Here is a 23609-nt window from a genome sequence, read left to right as displayed (position 1 = left end):
ATTATGAAACTTTAATGCATTTCAAATTATTCATTTCATCATAGAGTTTTTAAATGACTAAAACCAAAATAATTTAAAATAGCACATGTACATTAGCTCATAAGATAAAGTTTAATACATTTTATCAGTTTAAAGGACAACACCATCAATCTAACCAGAATTCCAGGCATGCATTTACATAAATATATTAAATTAAGGAAAGAAATTATACACTTAAACATCCTTTTTTTGTCTAGAAATCATTAAATCCACAGATCAACAATAAAACCAGTTCTCTGCATTTACCACTTCAAGATACAAGTGTTCCATTTTCCAGATAACACAAATACACTTGTTAGAATTTATATGCATTATACATATATATTACATAGATAGTGTGTATACATATATAGTGTTTGTACAGGTAGATAAATACATACATATACATGGGTGTGCTTCTGCATACAAATCCACACTGATGTATTGTATGCAGTATGACTGGTCTTGCCGGATGCTGATAGAGAGCTAAAGTGGAGATAGCTGGATGTATATTCTCCATCTCTTCCAATGGACTTTTGAGCAGAGCGATCCCAGCCTCCATGATCTTACACCTTTTTGCCTCCCCTAAATGGTTTAGTCCAGTGCCATGTCCATAGTAGGCACTTAAAATATCTATTGAATGAATGAATGAATGCTGTCTTATGGAATATTATGCACACTATTTTTCCTTGATAAACTTGGAATATGGAAGAAGAAACTGTACTAAGAAAATTGTGGGATTCTTCACCAAAAAATGTTGCAACAATCTCAAGTGTATGAATCTTGATCCCTTCAATGTGCATCTGCCCTCTAGCCTTGTTGCCACAGCTGTCTGTCCTTTACTGACAAATATGCTAATGTGAATTGGTAGGGATAGCTTCTGGGGAAAAGAGTTCAGAGAGACTATTCTAACTATTTCTGTTTACTCAAAAGAAAATTTAAAAAGTGAGAAAGTATGCCTAAAGAATTATGAGACAATAATTCAGTAATTTAGTGATAGTGTAACAAATCTATTAGAAATAGAGAAATCCAGGAGATTCGAGTGATATTCTTGTGATGTTCACATTTTTATACTTGATCCTTGTCACATTTTATGATTTTATGACTAAATGAGTCAAATTCCACATTGATAAAAATAAGACAGTAGAACCCATTAAAATTACCTCTGTCACATGACTTCAAATACCTTATAGGACAGATTGTCCCTTAAAATCAAATTATCTGTTGGAGTGTATGGTGTGGGTGTTGGTCTGGCTCTAGGAAATAGTCTTTTAAAAGGGTCCTATTGGCCAATAATTTTATCCCAAGAAATGCATGACTGAAAACTGCTGAATTAATGACATGTCCAACCTATATGACTGTCCAAATAGAAAGTGCATTTTATGACAGAAACTGAAATTGGATTGACATTCTTCTTTAAAGCAGAACACTACTGACTGTTTATTAATAAATGGAGTAAGAGATAAAATACATGGAACAGTTCTCTTGTGGAGAATTTCCTCTTTTACCTAAGGCAATCCTCCTACTCTTACCGTCAACCCCAGAAAAATATGGTAGATTTATTACTGAGTCATTACAAAATTCATCACTGTTCCCACTCCAACATTGATAGTCATGCCTTCTAAAGAAAAAAATATTGGAAATAGTTGAGAATGTTCACTATTTATTTAGTGTCTCTTATTTATGTATATCCTGCCTATATATGTACACACACATTTTGAAATTTAGTGATATATATCATTCTTACCCCATATACAAAGAAAAAAATAGCATTTAAGTGCCAACTTCATCATATGACAACTTTCATAACTCATTAAAGACCTGATGCTGCAGATCTATTGGACACAAGTTGATAATTCTGGCTGGATAAAAATGGTAAACACTATGTGCTATATTGAAAAATGGGACTATTCTTCTTTGACTATTTTCCCATTTCTATGTCCTCAATATCACATATCTACTTTTAAAAAGTTATGGGAAATGAAATTAAATGAGTATATGTCAACTTCATATATTTTAAAGGAGAAATTTAATTTTAAAAACCACAAGTGTGATAACCGGATATATTTAACCTGGAATATCTATTGATCTGATAAGGGACACATTGGACTAAATCTTATTTTAAACAGTTATGATTTTGTGATTCATTCATACACACAAGGAAAGCTTTGAAAGAAATACATTTGCAAGAACTTGAGTGTTTTTGGAAGGCCCAATGGCCCCTTTTCATGGTGTAATGGCCAAAAGTACATCCCTTTTCATGTACTTAGCATTTCTTGCTCTTTTTCAAGTCTTATTTATTATTACCTATGTGACTAGCTTATATGCAAAAGGCAGGGGAAGAAATTAAAATGAAGCACATTCATTTCTCCTTTTCTGTCTTAATTTAAGGAGAACCTTCTTAATTATTATAAGCATTCACAATAGCATTCTAAAATTTCTGGGGTAGTATTTATCAATACAGGAGTTCATTTATATATTAGAATGTGTGCTTCCCTCTCTCCCCCTCCCCAGATCAATCCCAGATGTGAAATAGAAAGTCTATAAAGTCCATATTAAAAAAACATTTGGATCTCCCCCTCTTTCAATGTCCATGCTAATTGCTATTGGAACAATGTTCTTTACATTGAGTCAATGTAAAGTGTGACAGCTGCTACTTAGGTGGAAAACAGCTGCTAGTTTTTCCTCCCCTATCTCCTGCCAGCTGAACCCTCTACTCTATAAGCAGAATATGTGAGGCTGATGCCCTTGACCTAAAGCATATAGATTTGTGGTGTAGAAATCGGTTGAGCTGGAACATCAAGACTTCATTTCATTCCCCAAGCTTGACTGGCTACACAGCTTAGCCTTTTAGGTTGATCCTTGACTGTTGTCCATCATGGAGAATCTGACTTGGCAATACTGAACTTGATATCACCAGTGGGATAATTTGTAGTGAAAATGTTGAAGGAGATTAGAGTTTGAGACTCTAAGTATGGATGTTGTGAGACAATATCTACTCAGACTAAACCACTAGAGAAGAACCTTAGAGAAGAGGGTGAGGAAAGGATGAATGGAGGCAAGAAAAAGAAAAATGCTGGAGGCAGCATTTCTACATAGGCTTACAATGAATATGGGCTGAATTGATTTGTTGCTCAAGGGTTGACTATTGCTCACTGACACTGGTCTAAGTCTCTTTGTTCCTACTTTAGGGTTGGTTTCTCTTTTGGTTTGATGCAGACCAAAGACAATCAGTTCCATTTAAAAAAGTTGGTCTAGTTCAGATGTTCATTAACTGGGGTCTGGGAAATGTTTTTAAATTATTTTAGTAAATAGATTTCAGTGTAACTATTTTCTTTTAAAATTCAATATATTTTATTTTATGAATTGCAAAAATCATTCTGAATAGGAATTGATAGATTTCACCAGTCTGCCAAAGGGATCAATGACATAATAAAGACCCAAGGCTTAATGGGACAAATACATAAACTAATATGTATATCAAAAGATTGAACAGACAGCTCAGTGGATGGTGCCATACATATTATGAAGACCAGATGGTATAAAGATAACTTAAGTATTGGGTAATAGATTAGTCATCTTATTACCATGAATTTTGATTTTTTTTTCAGGTGGGAAACAAATAACTAGACATAATACCTTCAATGCATGTGAAGAGAATTAGAGTGTATCAGCTCACGAAAAAGTTCTCACAGACTGGCAATTTTATTTATTGGAGTGGGGGGGATTGGAGGGCAAAAGGATGGTAGAAAAGTACAGCATTCCTCTCCTCTCCTCTCCACTGGGCAACTCCAATACTAGATCCTTATTGTCAAACTTATTTTAAGTTTAAGCTAATGATGTGGGATAAAAGAGCTGTGGGAGCTAAATGATGATTGATTTACATAGGGTAAAATAATTACCTTTTACGACATACCTCTTAACCAGCTCCTACCTGCTTTTCATCATAAGCACTTGAGATTTTCTACAGATATGTATGAAAAGTTGTTCTGAAAGAAAAGTCCTCTGGATTTAAAAAAAAAAACAGAGGAAGCAGGTTTGAATTTTTGGTTATTAGTTATTGATATCTCCTTCCTCAAGGACAAAAAGAAGCAACAGGGAACGAATAGTGTGTTTAAGTTTGGAATCCACAAGACTCAGGAGCTATCTTTCTTTTAGAGTTTCATCTTCTATTCCAAAAATCCACAGCAAGCAAAGCAGTGACAAATGAGGATAATGGGGATCTCTAAAGCTACTTGGAACTCTTTCAACTTGGGAAAAAATTTAACTGACAAAAGAAATGTTGGGCAAATGATATGTTTTGGAAATATGTTAAATATGGAAGAAGAAAGTTTGAATGGTTCAGATTTTGCTGAGAAGCAGGCAGTATCCCTAGTGTTTGTGGCAGAAACTATGAAGAGTTTAGTATGTAATAAAACTGCATGATTTGACAGATTCAGACAGCTGGTTTATTCACGAGAAGTTCACATTTTGTTAATGTCACCCACGTTGACTAGGGGAAGATTAGATGGTAAGGTCAATTTACAAAAAAATGGTTGTCAGGACATTTTCTTAATTGTCAAACTTTTTTTGTGATGGAATTTAGAACTGGGGCTAGGAAGAGAAAGCAAGGAGACAAAAGACTGCTCTTAACCTACAGATGCAAGCCGCTGCAGGGTTCATTGCAAGATTTGTCACACCATTGGGCCAATGGAGTGTTAGTGGAACTAGCAGGGACCACCCCTTTTCTGGGGTAAGAGGGCAATTTGGTCTCCATGCTCATTTAATCCCAAGACTTCTTTGAATAGACTGTCAATTGAATCTAAATCGTGCAAAATTATGCATGCACTTTTTAATGCAGGGTATTGTTCACGAAGCACTGGACCAAGATTTCTCAACCAATTTCCATTTGCCATGAGGTCACTGGAAACTGAAGCAATCATATATGGAAGACAAATGCAGTGGACTTAACGCATCCTTTTGCATTGTGGTCTAGTTACAAATGCTCCCTGGCTTTAATTACAGAGCTTTCACTTTAAAACAACAGAGAAATACCGCCTCCTAAGATACTGTTCCTCATACTCTCCCCTCCTCTTCCTTCATCACTCCACAATCAAGGCTTATTTTTCTAAAGGTGAGAAATGGAGCACATTTGAAAAGCCAGTCTGCATTGCCTACTTTACAATAGTGTACCCAGGACTCGGAAGGAACAGGTGTTTCTAGGAACACCAAGGTGGGAGCATGCTCACCATGAGTAGATTTTTTTTTCAGTAGTGCAAAGAAACCTAATCTAGTATTACAATCCAAACGTGGCAAACTGGCCACTTAAAACCATTAAGAAAAGGCCAACCAGTCAGAAGATGTCTTTCTCAGGTTTAAATTAGAGTATTTCATTTCTTTAAAAATCTGAACAATACATTTACAGAAGATTTATTGATACATTAACCAAAGTGAAGGTTTCCATGGCATCTGGAGGGACGCTTACATGAAAAGTCCTATTTGGCAAGAATTCGTTATGTTAAGAGCTTTCCAAGATTGGTTCAGGACAAGCTCTTCTCCGGGAGAGTTCCATGCAGTGTGAAATCGGCACCATTCTAATCCCATACAATCTGGGCAGTCCTGCTATGGTGAAAAGCACTTTACAAATGTTTAATGCTGGAATTTTATAATGACTGGTTGTTTTCTTGCTTTTTTTCATCCCGTCTTGAATGATTACATGTTGACCCAAGGATACATGGCTAGCTTAGATCCACAGCACATTAAAGAGCGTGTTTGCTCTCTCACTCCCCGTCATTCCAATTAAGTTGGTGAAAAATGTAACTTTAGTATTTTACAGGACATGGTAAAGCGGTTTCATCTAGGTGATGTCTATATTATAAAAATAAAATAAAATAATATAAATATGTAACATGAACCCAGTGCCTATTGTTAAATAAAATATACAATAAAAAACAGACCTTTTAGGATGATTGGTTTTGAAATATGCTGATATAATTTAATTATAAAACACTGGAAAACAATCTTGAGATTAAGCTGGGGGTAACCCCATTTTTATGCCAATAAAAAGATAAGTGCATAACATTCTGTAATGCAATACATCGATGAAGGTGAAGATTACAATTCTATATCAAGTTGCCCATTCAGAAATGCATCAAGGAGTTCTGAAACATTATCTCATCATATAGTCCTTCTATTTAAAAATGATACATTAAAAAAAGGATTAAATCCATCAGTTTATACAATGTAATGTTTCAAAACTCCATCTTAAAATTTTTTCTTAGTTATTACAGACACAAAATGGCTGGGATGTCAAAGAGTCTATTCTGGTGACATAAAAAATGTCCTTTCTCAGTATACAGTGGATTCGCTGTGTAAACTACTCCATATAAAGAAATGTAGTTTAAAAAAAATCCACCAAAAAGCAGCTACACTCGTGGGGTTGAGGATAAGGGATAAATGAGTGTGTGTATACATGTGTGTGTATATATATATACATATATTATAACATATTATCTATATACACACACAGGCATATATATACACACACACAGTATCTGCATGTTTGTAGAAGTGATTTTTAAATTAATAAAAAAAGGAAATGAAATCACAGGAGTTTGTAGCAGGATAACAGTCTTTTCATTTTGTTTTTTTTTTTCTTTTTTAAATGACAGGATTAAAAATAAATGCCCATCAGGAAGGAGAATCCAAAAAGTCCCCGAAACTATACAATGTAACTTGTTAGATCCAGCAAATAGGATGTCATGTCAATGATCTGATCAAGAATACCTGCCCTGGTAACTCTGCGGATGTTTCTATCCACTTGTTCACATTGGGGTCCCAGGTACCCTTTTTTACATAGGCACTTATTTGGTCTAATGCAGACTCCTCCGTGGCGACAGGCTGGTTCACATTTTGCTAGAAAATTAAAGGAAGAAAAAAATAAATAAAAATTAAAGGGAAGAAAAGCAAATTCTGCCAATGTAGAAATAAAGAAATAGAAGCTCATTGTTGTTAGGCGGTTGTTTCAAAAACACACATGGGATCTCGTGATTTGAAATTATATTCCTTTTTTCGTCATTGTTATCAATATTTTGTGTGTGTGTGTGTGTGTGTGTGTGTGTGTGTGTATCCTTATTTTCTCCAGGCTGGTTCTATGGGGGCTGAGTCATGGGGCTGATTCCACTGTTCAGCAAGGGAACTTTATAACCTGCTGTTACCCTTCACACTTCCCAAGCAACCTGGTGGTCAACTGATCCCAAGATCTCACAATTTTAATGCTCAATTTACTGTGGACACCCAACTGGCATAAGCTACTGCAGCTCAGAAATCCTTAGCTCAAAAGATTCATTAGTCTCAGACTCCTCAGTTGCTGGGATTACATGATGTGTGTCACCATGGCCAGCGGCCAATCTAAAATGATTTTAGAACTATGAAGCTATTTCTGAATAAGCAACATTTACTGAGGTTCCTCCCTCCCCCTAAAAAAATCCCCTAGTAAATCAACTGCCTTTTCTAACGGAGGTTTAGGTCTACACAAAGAAATTCCTCCTTTGTCCCTGTTGGGATATTGAAGGACTTGTTATCTAATTGTGTGCTGATTTTTCAAATTAAAATTTAAAGCTCAAAGAAGAAGGGTTTTTATTTCCCCAGGTGTCTCTTCATATTCATGGGGCTGGGCAGTCAAAAGTTGGCTGTGATGGCACCTTCTAACACCTTAACACAGAGACTTGACTTCTGCCATTTCCCCTAATGTGTAGTCTAAACTTTAGATATTTTGCTATTCACAGAAACATCAATGAAAGAGAGAGATTAGGTAGCCATGTCTACTATTATCCTTCTAATCTTGTGATGGGAGTCATAATCTTCCCCCAGAGGGGTTGGTGGGAGTATTAAAACCCCATAGTACTTTTCTTTAAATACCGACTCTCCAGCTCCGCAGGCAAGGCTATTCTTGCTTTTCTAAATGTTTTAGCTAAATTTTCAGAATGGCTGCCAAGAGTATGGGTGCTGATGTCTAGGAAGGAAATTACATAGTCCCCCCAATCGGGAAAGATGTATTAGCGTATATATATATGCACAAACATTTTCTTCCTTGGAACAAGAATACCAATCTACAGTTTTATTTACATATGACACATTTTTTAAAAATTGGTTCAACATATCAACATTTTAAATATTAGTCATTATTTTTATAGAAGTTGTATGCTTTGTAGATAAAGGCTAAAACAGTGAACTTCACTAAATTATTAACTAAAAATGTGAAATTCACATGAGTCAAACCATTTTTTTAAAATTTAGGATTTATTTCCTTGTTTCCAAAAAACAAGTTTAAGGTGGTTACAACTATTAGCATGATGTTAAATAGTGATGAAAAAGGGAAATGAGGTGATAGATCTTATTTGCCACATAAAATTAACTGATTATTATAGTAGGTTCTTGGGAAATATGGTAGCCAGTTTAAGGCTATTTTGAATAATTAGCTTAACTATATAACCTTTATTAATTTGTCACAAAGCAGTTGTTGTTTACTGTGTACTAGAGTTTGTGGGGCCTACAGAAGGCAAGAAAATAAGGAAGGAAGAAATTATCCAGAGGCTGCAAAATTTTAGACAGAGGTGGAAAAATTATAGAATAAAACTTTTTGTTTCCATGTTGCTCATTAAGTCATTTGGTTCTGCTTTATTATATGCTAAGGTATTATGCAAGATTTTATTCTTTAGTGTATATATTTATTTGGTTATTTTTATTAGCATCAATGAAATTTATGATGCATTTTAAAATAAAATTTTTATCTAATTCTAAATATCAGACTAATACTGACTGTTGCAGAATGAATCTTTAAAACAAATAAAAAAGACATTCAAAAAGGATTTGAATAACAGGAAATTTCATGAGTTTCCTATCTGAAATGAAAGTAAAATCCAATTTAAATTAAGAATTTTATTCTTGTTGGCAAGACTCAACCTCAATATTTGGACATCTATTCCCCTAGTAGTTTGTTTTTCTTTTCTAAGTCACACATACCTTCAAATGTAACACAAATACATACATTTCTGTAAATCTTTGAATTTTAGCTAATTTATTCTTGCACATAATTTAAAACCAAATTGGTTTGATCAGAAAAATGGAAGAAGGAAGGTAAGACCAGCCAGAGATAACCCTTTCTTATGTATAAAGTTACAAAATATAACATTTTGAATTCTCTTCAATTTAATTCCATAATGTTAGCCCACATTTTTTAAACTTTCTTTATGCAGAGCTCAGGCTGAGGTTCACTCTGTTGTAGTGAAACACAGGTTTATGGAAGAGCCAATTTAAGGATAAGTATCTTGGTGCTCTCTTTCTAAATGGAAGGAAAAAAAAAACGAGCAGGAAATGGGCAACTACACACATGATGCTATGCCAACATATTGGATTTCCTACCTTTTGAAGCAGAAGTTAGCTTGTGTATGAAATCTTAAAATTTGTAATGGAAAAGTCATCTCAGTCAGAGTCCATCCCCTGTAAATCCTCCCATTACAGATAAGGCTGGCTTACAGAAATGTAGAATTCAGCCCATGAAAATAAGGGAAACGTTTCCTTTTTAAGCTTTGAAAAAGAGTCTCCTTTGATGCTTTTGCAAATTGGCAAAAGCCATTTAAAGTTTTGAAGTTTCTAGAAAAAATGACTGGAGTGGAATTATTGAGTATGTGAGAGTCCTGTTTCCTACACAAATCCCACCTCTCCCCACTGGCCCCCCCCCATTCCTATTCCAGACCCTTGCAGTTATGGTGAAATACTAACCAATTCTGCAGAAGTCACCCTCCCAACCTAGACTACAGCAGCATCGCCCCGTAGGAGTGCAGTAGCCATTTCTACAAAGTCGAGAACATTCCGATGTTAGGGGCTGTATGGGCTGAATGATGGGTCTGCATTCTTCAGGCATTAAAGGTCTGCATGAGACAAATAGACAAACAAATAAAAGCCAAATTTGTATTTCCTTTAAAAATACACTCTTGGAAAGAAAGTCACCTTATAACTCAAAAAAATATGCCTTTTAAAATTTTGCTCTCTACAGAAAACTTTGTTTCCAGGGACTCATTCATAAAGATTTATAGCTTTTCCTTAAAAGCAAACATGCATACCTGCAAGGAGAAACAAACCTGTTTTGAACTACATGAAAATATTTTGGGAAAGAGATGAAATATTTTAAGGATTTGGATTCTGAATCATCAATTTTTATGATTCTAACTGCAGATTTTTATCATATTAATATTTTAATTTTTTAAAATTTAGTAGCTAAGAATGTTCAGCCAATTTCACTTATTCAAACTGAGATTTGGAGAAAATTAGGAAAAAAAGCAACTTTAGGTCTACAAATATTTTAAGTGTGCTTTGTGAAACTTTCACCAGTCACTATCATCTTTAAGGTTTAATTAGAAATGGAAAGTCAAAATGATTCCTGTATGGTTGGATGAATCTGCCATTTCAATTTTTATTTGTTATTCTTTAAAGTTTCTTTTGGTCTCATCATGGTTTAAGCCAGCTGGGGGGGGGGGTCTCTGCAAATTTGCATGATTATTTTATATGACCAGGCAATGAATAAAACAGGCAACGGAAATACCAACTTGATTCAATGCTAATAATGTGTTATTAAATTCATGTTAAAAGGCAGCCCAATATTAGTCATAATAGATTATAATATTAGTCACCTATTCTTGAATACAGGAAGATCTGTGATTTCACAAGTGGGATGAAGTCCAGGTGTGGGAACTTCTTTCTCTAAAGTAGATTGTAATTTTTTAAGACTTAGGAGACTGGTTCTCTGAAGCTGCCTTAGGCACTTAAGAGGTTAAGTTAAATGACTTGTTGGGACACAGTAAACCTCAGAGACTGAGTCTGAACCAGTTCTTCCTAGTGCCAAGCCCAGCACTTGATCTATATGGGTTGTAATATTGTAATATAAATTATTAAATAACTATTACTTATAATGATTAATTATATAAAGAATGATCAATTATAAAATATTAAAAATAAAACAAAAAATTAAAATATAAAATTATTATAAGCAACACTGGTTACAATCATTCAGGGTATATATACTTTTAGTAATTACTATGATTAACAATAATGACAGAGGCAGAAGAATATTAGAAGTGGGGAAGAACATTTTTATTTCTAAAATTGTAGACTTTTTTTGCCTTTTTCAGCAATTGCCTATATTTATCGATGGAACTAAGATACTTTAGTAAGAAGAAACTTTTTTTTAATAGAAGACCTCACTCCTCTCTGAATCCTCATCAGATGGGGAAATCACTTCTTACAAGTGACTGTTACCTAACCTTTGGAATAAAATGAGCAGGCCCCCTCACCCCCTTTCTATCAGTCCCTGAAACTTGGCCCCCCACTCTCGGAAGAATGCTGCATTCGTTTAACTAATATAAACAAGAAGTTTTCATCACTATCCCAAATGACCACCCCGAGGATGACCAGCCCTGTTGCTATGACTCCCAGAGTTCCATAACAAAGAAAACACACAAGGTGATAATTATAGGTCAAAACTCCCACAAGAGGTAAATTATAGAGCCGTGCAGAGATAAGCAAGCCAATTAAACCAAGCCGACTCAGCTCCCTTAAGACATGTTACTTTTTTATGTTCCTGTGGCAATATTAACAGCGGCGATAATAGCACTTCAGAATAATATGGAATGTAAACGATGCCTCTGGGCTATTTCTATACTGGCTCAGAGGATTATATTATTTGCAAAATTGCTTAAGACCATGGGACTCTTCCCTTCCCCCAAATGTCCACCACATCGCAAAAGTCTTCTATTTCTAGTATGTTTTTCAAGAAAAACATCTGATGCTCTCACAGATCCTATATAATGTTTTATAGTTAGATAGGCTTATTTAGTTATAGTTTATTATTTATTTATTATCAATTATTTATTAAATACTATATATTTCGGTAGGATATTATATGTCTTTATAATGTTCTAGATGAAAAGCTCCTAAGGAATTCCCTAGCATTAATTACATTTTCATTCTCAACTCCTTCTTAAACATTTACTTTGTGTTTCCTCAGAGAGGCAACTTTTTTGGGGGAAGGAAAAAGCATCAATGAGTGCCCATTATGTGAAGTGGACTAGAAAGTGTGGTTTGGCCAGTAGAAAGTACTACTCATGTGGCTCGATATTTGAGATATTTTTCTGTCTGCTGATTAATCTCAAGGGACTCATGTCCCTGTAATACATTTTAAGATCTTCCTTGACATGGTACCAGTCCAACTTTGTGGAGATTCTTCTCTCTGAGTATCTGACATTATTCCTCTGGGTTTCTCTGTCTGCCTTCTCAATCTTCTTTACCGGTTCATAATCCATCCTATAAATACCTCAGGGGTCTATTCTGGGCCTAGGACTTCCTTTCTTCTTCAGAACCTCATCAGTTTCTCTGGATTCAATTTTCATTTTTATGTAGATTAGTTCCAAATCTACATTTTCGGCTCTCATTTCAAACCAGAGCTCTAGTGCCAGATCTCCAACCACCCACTTGACATCTCTATCTGAGTGTCCCATAGACATCTCAAACTAAGCATAGCTAAAAACTTCTCTCATTATCTTTCCTAACAAACTTTTGTTTTTCAGACATAACGGATTCTTTGCGAGCCTGACTGGAATTTTCTTGGCAAAGATATTAAAATAGTTTGCCATTTCCTTCTCCAGTTCATTTTATTGATGAGGAAACTGAGGCTGGATTTGAAGTGAGGAAGATGAATTCTCTTGTTTCCTACCCCGGCACTCTTTCTACTCTAATATTTAACACCCTCCCTCAACAAACTTACAATTCCTAACTATTTTTGCTGAGGGTATCCCCTTTTAGTGCTTCAAAGTCACATCCAAAGGTCATCATAAACTTACTTTCACTCACTCCCCCAAGCCAAATAATTGTTAAGTTTTATAGATTCTACCTCCACCACATCTCGCAAATCTGTCCCTTTGTCTACATTGACACAATCACTCTCAGTCAGGCCTTTGTCACTTCTTTCCCGAGTTATTAAAATAACCACTTAAGTAGTCTGTCTTCTGTCTCTCCACTTTCCAAACCATTGTCCTTGCATCTGCCAAAGTGATATTCCTAAAGCACAGATCTTTCCCCTGCTCAAGGAGTCATAGCAGCTCCATCTTGTTTCTAGAATAAAGTACAATTGGTCATTTAACACTTCTCAATCTATCTCTAGCCCATCTTTTCAGACCATTCAAACGTTGCTCTTTGTATATCCTAAATTCCAGCCAAACTGGCCCACTTTTTGGTCCTCTCCATTCACCTTCCATTTCTGTGCTTTTGCATGGCTCATCCCCTAATCCTGAAATGCTCTCTCTCTTTATTTACATTTCTTGGAACTCCTTTCTGGATCTTCCAACTTTTTACTAGCCACTCCCCTCATCAATTTGTATTTTGTTTGTATATGAATTTGTAGCATCCCTACAGTAGAACATAAGGACAATTTAGGGCATTGTTCAAACATCATTTGAATAGTCTGGAAAGGTGGGGCTAGAGACAGATTGTAAAAGGTTTAAACTTCAAGTTGAAGGATGTGTTTGGATACATAGCATAAAACATACCTGACACAGTAGTGTGAGATCTAAAAAGTTCAAGAAACGTAGTTCCTGGGTAATTTAATCTTACTTATTAATAATGTCATCAGGTTTATAAATAAAAGGACGGTCATTTGGCTGTTTCTCTTGGACTAAATCCCCTGAAAGTAGGCTCATAGTTTATATGTCCTTGGAAAAGTAGGTGTTTCTGAGGGTGGCAATCAGAGTTGATTGCCAAACAATTAATGAATGAATATTACATTGAGAAGGTGGCTTATATTACAATGAGAGGCTTGGGGTACATGATCTGGTCAAAGAGACATCAATTTCCATATCACCATATTACCATATCCATATCAACATTTACCCAGACCTGTTAGTGTAAACACAATGAGCAAGCCTCCTCTCATTAGCCCAAATTTAGCATTTTGTTTAATGCCTAATTAGATCTTGGCCTGGGTAAATCTTTGAGAAAAATTTCCCACGCTAAGTTGATTTCTGGATGAGGAAGTAGAAAAGGAGAAAAATCTTGGTCCCAAAACAATAATTAGTCATTAAATATAAGAGAGAATTAATTATTTCTTTCAGTAGGCACTTCATAAATGCTTGTTAATTAATTGATATGTTTAAGTATGGTTCTCTTATATTTGTCATAGAAGAGTAATTGGAAATGTAAAATCTTCTGAGTCACCTTTTTTTTTTTTTAAATTCAAAAAGACTTTTCATCAGTCCATGGATATCCACGTTTATATATTTAACCTTGCAAATGGAAATCCCTGAAGGATTTGTGATTTCCAGTTTGGGGAATTTAGCTTGTAACATTCTTCCTAAAATGAAGAGAATTTGAGGGAGTCTTACAGGATATTGGGTGGGTTCCCTGTGGCGAACTTATGGGAAGACCCAGACAGAAGTTGGAAAACAGAGGCAGGGAAGAATGAGACCTGTATTGTTGGAGGGATTACACTTGTTATTGAGATGATGGATCTAGAGGAGTCTAGGCGAATTTAGTTAATAAGCAGACACAAGGAAGTCCTGAAGAATTAGGAGATAAGTCTTAGGGAGTTACCAGAGGCATACTGAGGTTAATTGACTTGGGTAGGGTCACAAAACTAATCAGGAGAGAAAGGTCAGCTATAATTCAGGTCTTCCCAATAACTCCAAGTCTGGGCACTCTACCTCCCATGCAGCACTGCCTATTAGACATATTTGTCTTCCACTAATGTCCTTCTCTGATACTTCACCAAGGCCATGAAATATTTGCTCTGGCAGATCTTAGCAAGTAAAAAATTTTGAGTACAGAACCAGTAATTGTCTTTATGTCTGTGACTAAAAGAATTAGTCTAGCTAAGAGTGGAGAGGTCTAGAACTGAAATAAAAATAAAAACAATAATATAACAATACTACCAAATAATGAGAACAGCTAGTACTTCTAGAAAACATTAGGATTTTGCAAAGCATTTTACATTGGCTGACTTCTAGGAAAACACAGACGAGATAGTCATGTAGTCCTTTCCACAGATGAAAAATACATAAACATGTTCTACAAAGACAGTCTGCCTTGGTACATCTCATTGGGGGAGAAGAATTTGTTAACTACATGCATGCACATAGAGCTAGCATTTACATAGTCCTTAAAGTTTGCCAAATATCTCCTTTGAGTTTTATGATAACTTTGGGAGGTAGTGGCTGATATTATATCATTTTAGATGAGGAAACTGAGGCTGAGGGAGATTAAGTAATTTATCTAGACTCATTCATCTAATTTGTGTCTGAGCTCAAGGAATTGAACTCAGGTCTTCCTGACTGAGCTCATTATTTTCTATCTTCTATGCCCTAGCTGCCTACATACAAATCATCATATTTGTATAATATTTAGATGATTGCTCCAATCAGACCTGGGGCAGGTTCCAAATTCATTTATGACTGAAGACAATTGATTGCCATTTTAGATGAGTAGAAAAATATTCATTATTTCATCGTCAACCTGGAAGGTAAGAAAGTCTCCCATTGCTTAAAGAGATTCCAATATAGTTCAGAGATTATGGATAGTCTATCACCAGAACACTAATGGAAGCTTTTCTGGCTTGGAAGCACCTACTAAAGCTTGAATAATTTTTAAGATCCCAGGGTCACCTTCTTCCTTAGAAAGCCAGGTCACACAGTGGATGGAGTGGTGGACCCAAACTCAGAAGGTTCAAAGAAAGATGCTACCTATCTCAGATACTTAGTAACTGCTTTATTCTGAATGACTCACTTAACTGCTCTCAGTTCCTTCCTCCGTAAAATGAAGATAATATTAGGGTCAATATAACAATAATATGACAATTATGACAATACACTATCAGGGTCATCAATGACCTTAATTGTTGTGAGGATCAAATAAAATAATATATAGAGAGGGTTTCATGAACCTTAAAGCATTGTTGTTTGAGCCATTTCTGAAGAGGACCATTGACATCATGACTTGATGTCTTGACTTATGCATAGAAGGGATTAATTTAATATTTAGGTGAAGCAGAATTGCATCTTCCTCTTTTTCTTCCAGAATCATCAAAGGCCAGTGGAGGACAAAAATAAGGATGACTGATCCTGGGATCTGGTGGATAACCCTGACATCTAGTTCTAAATGCTCCACAACACCTTCATGGTTGTCAGAACAAATTGCTCTCATCCACCCATTCTGAAAGTCTTCACATGTCTGGGGTGGACATCCCCTCACCTCATCGAGGAGCTGGAGGTCCCTAAAGCACCTCATAAATGTTAGCTAGCTGAGTTGGACCAAGTGGGATTTCTGTGGTGGTAATCAGTAAATCACATGCATAGCCAGCTCTTCCTCTCTGCATTTTCTTAAATGCCAGAATCCAGGGATCATGGCCAAAGGTGCAGTGCAATTACTTGTGATACAAGATGAACAATCCATTTAGCCTGTGGTCCAAATAACTTTCCTCTGGCCTATGCCCAATTGAGTGAAGCTTAAGGGATATAAAACACTTATCAGATGTGGGATGTGGTGGGGAGATGCACTGATGAAATCAAATGGATGGAGTCTGAGGGCTGTAGCATTAACTTGCAATTGTGGTAGGAAAGATGAGGATGACTCAGAGAGAAAGAAGCAATCCCACAGAACATTTTTCTGTCGAGCTGGATAACTTCCTTTGTCTCTTTGCCAGTTTCCTAATCTTCCTTGATGTTTCATCTACATCCATCACTCAATTATTTAGATTCCTACAGATAAGTGAATAGCTTTTTTTTCTTCTGAGTTTGTCTGTTATTTAATGCCTCGATTTGGTGATACAATGTACATAAAATTACAGGAGTATAAATTTTAAAGACTTTAAAGAAAGTCCTCATGGGCAAACTGAAGTCCAGAGAAGGGAAGATGCTCAAGTAATACATAATAACAGCTGGGTTTTGAACGCAGGTTCTTTTATTCTGAATCTGATGTTCTTTCAACTGTTATCACCCTGCTTTTTGCACTCATAAATTTTTGTTTATGGAAGCATAACCTCTCTAGGTCCTGCATGGTTGCCTCATTATGGCTATGCCTGTGGAGTAGTAGTCCTGGAAGGTCCTACTAAGCTGGAAGGGTTTTAAGTACAACGGCTGCTGCCTGAGAACCAGGCTCAGCATGGGTGGGCTCACCAGCAGGTGATCAATTCTTTGGCTATGACAACCCATAAAACAGAAAAATGCAGAATGGCCCTCAGTCCTGGGTGGCCTCTTTCCATTTCTGAAGTGATAATAGCAGAGTGGTAGAAAAAGACACAGAGGGTACTAAGAATAACAGAATTTTTAGACAATCTAGACACATTAATTTATCTAGATAGGGGGATTCTTAACCTTTTCTGGGTCATGGGCCCTTTTAGAAGTATGGGGAAGCCTGTGGACCCCCTCTTAAAAGCAGGAAGCAAAAAATCTAGTATTTCAAAGGAAACCAATTATGGTAGAAGAGTTATGAAAATGTTTTAAAACTTTGTAGCATGTCTAGTTTATATCTAGCCTAATAATTGCAATAATTTTGAAGCAGTGATGAGTTTAAATGATGTTTTGAGATCTCTTTGACGACTGTAATGTTATGACAAAAAAATCTGTGATTTCTATTGGTGACAAAGTCACAGCTACTGCTAATGTTACTATAATTTGTTGCCAGTGTTCAAAATAGAAGGGAATGCTAATTTTCTGTTGGGGTTAATGAAAGTAAAGATCTTATTTTTTCCCCCATCCTTGCAACTCTTGTGAATACCAGGTTAAGAATCAATGACATGGGGAAAGTCCTCTAGCAAACTGGATAGACTTATGAAAAATTTATGGGAAGACCTGGGGGAGAATCACATAGGATAAGGAAGCATGGATGAGCTGTCATTTGTACCACTGGAAAAACTATCTCCAATGATGAGATCATGTATCTACTAATATATTAAAATTAAAATAACTGATTATTGTGGAGGGGTCATTTTACTATTCAATTGAAATTCTGTCTTAAATGCTTGGCAAAACTTTTTTTAATTTATGATTTAAATTTATGACTTATTATAAGGTTCTATATAATTTTTAAACATTATTAGTATGTTTTGAATGATAAAATATTATTTTATTTAACTTACAATTTAGAAGTACCTATTAGTAATACAGACATCCCCCTGCATTTGATCTTGAACCTTGATATTAACTTTTTATTATTGCTGTTTGATTTCACTGACATAAGAAACTTTGGATGTGAAAACTACCTTCAGCAATAATTTCTATCTTACAGTCTTTGGAAACTGAGTATAAGTATACATTGAAAGTATTTTTTAAAAAAATTTATTTTATTAATTTACATTTTAAGATTCAATTGATTGATTTGGGCAAATCTAACAGTATCTTCCTTCCCCCCCCCCTTTGCTTTGGATTCATAGTTATAACTAGGAAAGGGCAGTTTGGAATATTCTCCTAGGGTGCAGAGATGTAAAGGAGTGTTAGTTATACTTTTGGTCATTTAGTAGCATACAAATAACTGAGTTTAACACCTAATTAGTAAGAACAATTAACTAAAGTGGAAAACTGCAACATGATGGCTTCTTTTCTTCCCTACATTTCCTTCCCTACATTTTCCAGGTGAATTCATGGTTGTCCTGGCCATATCCTTCTGTGTTATTGCCTCCCTCCTTCTCCCAAGTAAATTAAAGATACATTTTCCAATTCTTTCCACCAGCCTATGTATTATTACCTGAGCCTCTGAGGAAATTGTCAAAAATGACAATTGAAATGAGAGCATTAATGGAATTCTAACTTCAAAATGGTAAAGCATAGATTCTATATGTTCAGACACAGTTCTCTTTCATAAAATACAATTCAATCCAATAGGTATAATTCAAGTCAATTCAATTTAATTCAATAAATGCTAAGTACCTACAATCTGGAAAAACTGGGAACAAAAAGATAAAAAAAAGATATGCTTCTTGACAATACTCCAGAAGAGAGAATTGATATTCTTTCTCTGGGATCAACTCCTTTCTCTCTGGACTTCTTTCCCTACCATGGTTTGGCAAGTAGCCTTCTTAAACTGGAAGTTTATTTCTCCTTTGAGACCCTTTTCTCTTTCTGGTCAGAGTTTCTCCTAGAGCTACCATATCAAGAAACTGCTCCAACCCACATTATTCCTTTTTGACCTTTGCTCATGACTCTCTGAACTTCTTGCTGCCTCCCCCTTTCTCCTGCGTTTCATATTTTCAGCTTCCTTTTATGTGTTGTCTTCTCATATTAGAATGGAAGCTCCTTGAGACTACCTTTTCACTTCTGTTTGTATTCCCAGCACTCCGTACATTGTTAGGTACGTAAGTGATTAATAGAAGTTTGTTGACTTGGTTGAACTGAGTACATACAACAAGGTATGTTATACTAATTACATTTTAATATTCAATCAGAAGACTGGATCAGTGTAATGTATTGAAAATTTCCCTTTAATATTTAAGCAAGAGCTATCAAATCTTTATTTCTAGTATTTGAAATCAATAGGCATTTTTCTAGACAAACATGTTTTTAGGCTTAAAATCTGAGGTCTAATAGTTTATTGGGTATCTGCATATCCCCCACACTTATTTAAGCCAGGAACATGTATTTCTTAATTGCACTGAATATGAAAAACAGACAAGGCTTTCAGTAGAAAATTGTGCAAGACTGTTATTCTCATTCTCTCTCTTTCTGTCTCTTTGTCTCTCTGTGTCTGTCTGTCTCTCCCTCTGTCTCTCTTCTCCCTCTCATTTTCAACAATTCAAATCTCTCTTTTGAGAAAACTTGCCTAGGCCTGCATTTTAGAGAATCATAACATTTGTAATTTTTTTTAAATAAGGGAAGTGAGTCTTCTAATTTTCACCACAGCTACAAAGAAAAAAAATGGAAACATGGGTAATATAATTGACAAACAGGCAAAGTGTGTGATCAAATGTATGCTAACACAGAAATTTTAGCTCTTTCATTCTTTTTGGTAAAAAAACAAAAAAAAAAAAACAAAAACAAAAAAAACAAAAACAAAAAAACCCTCCAGTTTCTTTATAAAAGACTTTCATTAAACCATCAAGTGTACTATCATGCAGATCATAGGTTTAGAGCTAGAAAAGACCTTCAAAGTCATTATGTCTAGTCTCTTTAATAAAAATTAGAATATGAAACCCCTGAGATATCATTTATCTAAAATCATGGGCAGTAAAAACAGAGCCTGGATTTGAACATAGGTCCTCAGGCTGTGAATTCCAACATTTCTTTCTATTCTCTCCCTAAAGTCATTTCCCAGTATAGTTATTTTAAAAAAGACATTTTTATAGACTTACTGAAAATTAGTTTTAATAATGATTGGGAAGTAGAAACTCACCTTTCTACTTATTTTTCATGTTCTCTTTTGGGATATGTGAAATTTCTCTAACAGTAATAGCAAGAAGTTTAAAAAAAAGTTTAAAGAAGGAAGGAAAAAAGGGCTAGACCAAATGAAAAATCTATGGAGGGAGGGTATATTAATTAAATAGACCTCAAACTTGGTGAAAAGATGGTGCTTTCCCAGACTCAAACTATATTAAGATAGCAGTCATCAAAACCATCTGGTATTGGTTAAAATATATGGAGATAGATCAATGGAAGATACTAGATGAAGGAGAATTAAATACAATGGAATTCAAAAACTGTATTTGATAAAATGGAGGACATAAATTACTCAGGAAAGAAATCCCTATTTGATTAAAAACTTCTGGGAAAACTGGAAAGCCATTTATCAAAATAAGGCTTAGACCAACACCTTACCCCATTTGTACAATATATTCTAAATGTATATATAACACTTTTAAAAAATAGATGAGAAAAAGGTCATATATACCTCTCACAGCCATGAATAGGATGGAGGCAATTATAAAAAAAATTAAATAAATAACTTTTATTATGTGAAACTGAAAGATTTCTACACAAATAAAATCAATGCATCTAGAATAAGAAGAGAAATAATTAAACAGGAAAAATGTATTAAATTTCTTTGGTAATGGTTTGGTATCCAATTAGAAAAAATAACACTTATATAAATGTGTATATATGCATGCACATATTATACATATAGGTAACCAAAAGCCCTTTCTCCAATAGATAAGTGCTTTAGGATGAGAACATTTTCAAAAGATTTGCAAAGTATTAAGAACCCCTTGAAAAAATACATCAAAATACTAAAAATAAGAGAAACAAATCAAAATACCTTGAGGTTTCATCCCACATTCTGAAAATTGGTAAAGATGACAAAAATAAAAATAATCAATTTGTTATATTGAAAGGTTTTCTGGAAGAGTGAGGAAGATGGGGAAGGGAAGGATAGTGGGGTGACTTAAAAAACAAAAGAAATCATTAAAAACGATAAATAACAAACAAATGGGGCTTTGTTTCAGTTGTATTTTGGGATCTTTGGGCAATTGTAAGATAGTATAAGGGAAAGAGTACTGTCTTTGAGTCAAAAGATCAAGGTTCAGTTCCAAACTCTGTCATTAACTAGCTGTGGCTTTGGACAAATCCCTAGGGGTACTTCTCCACATCCATAAAATGAAGGGATTGGATTAGAAGTCCTATCTTAACTTTCTTTGCCTCAGTTTCCTTATCTGTAAAATGAGCTACAAAAGGAAATCATAAATCCCTCCAGTATCTCTGCCAAGAAAAACCCAAATATGATCACAAAGAATCAGACACAACTGAAATGACAGCAACAACAGGAACTTCTTAACTTCAAGCCCAGCTGTATTTATACTACACAATGTTGTCTACCTCTCTAGACCTAGATGAAATTGGCCATTCCATATCATCATTACTTTAATAATCTGTGAAAGGCATAATTTTGTGCCTTCTTTATAATATGTAAAAGATTAAGAATGATACAGAATGACTTTCCTGAAATGACAATAGAAAAGCTTTAAGTACATAGTTAACATTAATTTATATATCAAGCATATAAAACAACTTGAGCTGAAAAACAATTATGACTCTACTTCATTGAGTGGTATAGACTCATTCTTCTTTATCTGCTCTTTGTTCTAAAACAATATTGAGGCTGGGCTAGATACCACTGAATCCAGCCATTCTTTCATTTGAAAAACATTTAAATGTTAACTTATGGAATATAACAAGCATTTTAATAGGATAGAATATTAAAAAAACATGATTGTACGTGTAACTGCAAATCAATTATTTACAATTTACTATTTCTCTTAAATAAAAAATAAAGTTGTCATGGAATTTTTTCCCACCTACCCATTTTTTCCCCTTCTGTCTCTATCTGCCCCACTCTAAAGATGAATACTATCATGAGGGGGGGGGGAAACTGATCATCGATAGCTCCTTTGGTGTAAAAGAAGATATAGGTTTATATTCAGAGAAAGATAGGGAAATTTTAAAAAAAGTCATTTCTACCCCAAAGCATAATATCAAGTGTTCACAAGTCCAAGAAAGAGTTCTTGGAAGAACTTAAAAAGAAATTAAAAAATCAAATAAGAGAAGCTGAGAGAAAATTAGGAAAAAAATAAAAGCAGTCTGAGAAAATTATGAAAAAGAAAGTTGTCCAATTGGAAAAAGAGACACAATGCCTTAAGGAGGAAAATAACTCCTTGAGAATTAGAACTGGGTAAGATGAACTGAATAACTTTATAGTTTGCCAAGAAATTAATAAAACATAGGAAAAATAGGAGAGAATCTGAAACATCTCATTAGAAAAACAACTGATATGGAGAACAGATTGAAGAGAGACAATGTGAGAACTGTCAGACTACATGAAAGTTACAATCAGTCATTATTTGCAGTGAGTAAGAGTTCAGTCTTAGAATGTAAAGGAAAATTCTTTTTCCTTAGGATAAAGTTTATAATTCCACCTTAATGTGGAGTCATTATCAGAAGCTTGAATGGTTTATTTGGTGACAAATTTTCCTTTTATTCATATTATTTCTTTTCTTACCTCAGATAAATACTGTACACAAAGTACTCTTCTTATCCATTTTCTACCTCTCCCTTTGGGATTCTATCAGGTCTATCCTGGTCATACCAAAGCTTTTTCTTGTGATATCAGTTTACCAGTGAAAAGAAGGATCAGGATTCCATAACTCCTACATTTTCTATGAGGCCACTTTGTAGTATCCTGTGAGATGACAATGCCATCCATCAATTTCCTTTTGACTGCTAGGAATCTTAGCCATTTTAAGTGAAATTCTGCTCTGGTGGGGAGGCCAGGGTGACTGCACTAGATACCTGGAGAGCTGGCCATGGTATGTGACCCTGGGTTTGCTGCTCATCTATATTGCTTGATCTTGATAGGATTTTGTGGTATGGTACCACAAAACAATTTTACTGCCAGTTTCTTTCAAGAAATATTTAAGATGCTGCAAGAAATTCAATATTTCCGAAGGCACTACATGCATTCTGCACTTGTGGAATGCCCTTACTTTTCACTGTAGTTCCTGCATGAGTACGCAGTTAAAATATTTTCTGACACGTCTTTAATGTGAAAAGAAACTGAGAATCAAGAGTTTCTATACATCACAGGGATTC

At 35.0% G+C, this 23609-nt stretch overlaps 1 protein-coding gene across 3 annotated transcripts in view; it reads right to left on the bottom strand.

Annotated features, from left to right (window-relative positions):
* Positions 1-4598: 4598 nt before the first annotated feature.
* HHIP (hedgehog interacting protein) overlaps positions 4599-23609 on the bottom strand; it is a 127622-nt gene continuing 108611 nt past the window's right edge. The window contains exons 12-14 of one of the 3 annotated variants that reach the window (XM_023505956.2): positions 9781-9929; positions 6784-6912; positions 4599-5865 (exon numbers count right to left, since the gene is read on the bottom strand). In XM_023505956.2, coding sequence (XP_023361724.1) covers positions 5855-5865; positions 6784-6912; positions 9781-9929 — 289 coding nt within the window. In that variant the 3' untranslated portion in view covers positions 4599-5854. Of the gene's footprint in view, positions 5866-6538; positions 6913-9780; positions 9930-23609 lie in introns of those variants that run through there. The other 2 variants (XM_023505957.2, XM_003773168.4) reach the window with 2 other exon arrangements.

This window comes from Sarcophilus harrisii, chromosome 6 (assembly GCF_902635505.1).
Source record: "Sarcophilus harrisii chromosome 6, mSarHar1.11, whole genome shotgun sequence".
NCBI classification, from domain to species: Eukaryota; Metazoa; Chordata; class Mammalia; order Dasyuromorphia; family Dasyuridae; genus Sarcophilus; species Sarcophilus harrisii.
Note: the sequence above shows the minus strand (reverse complement) of the source record. Positions and strands in the feature narration are given on the sequence as shown.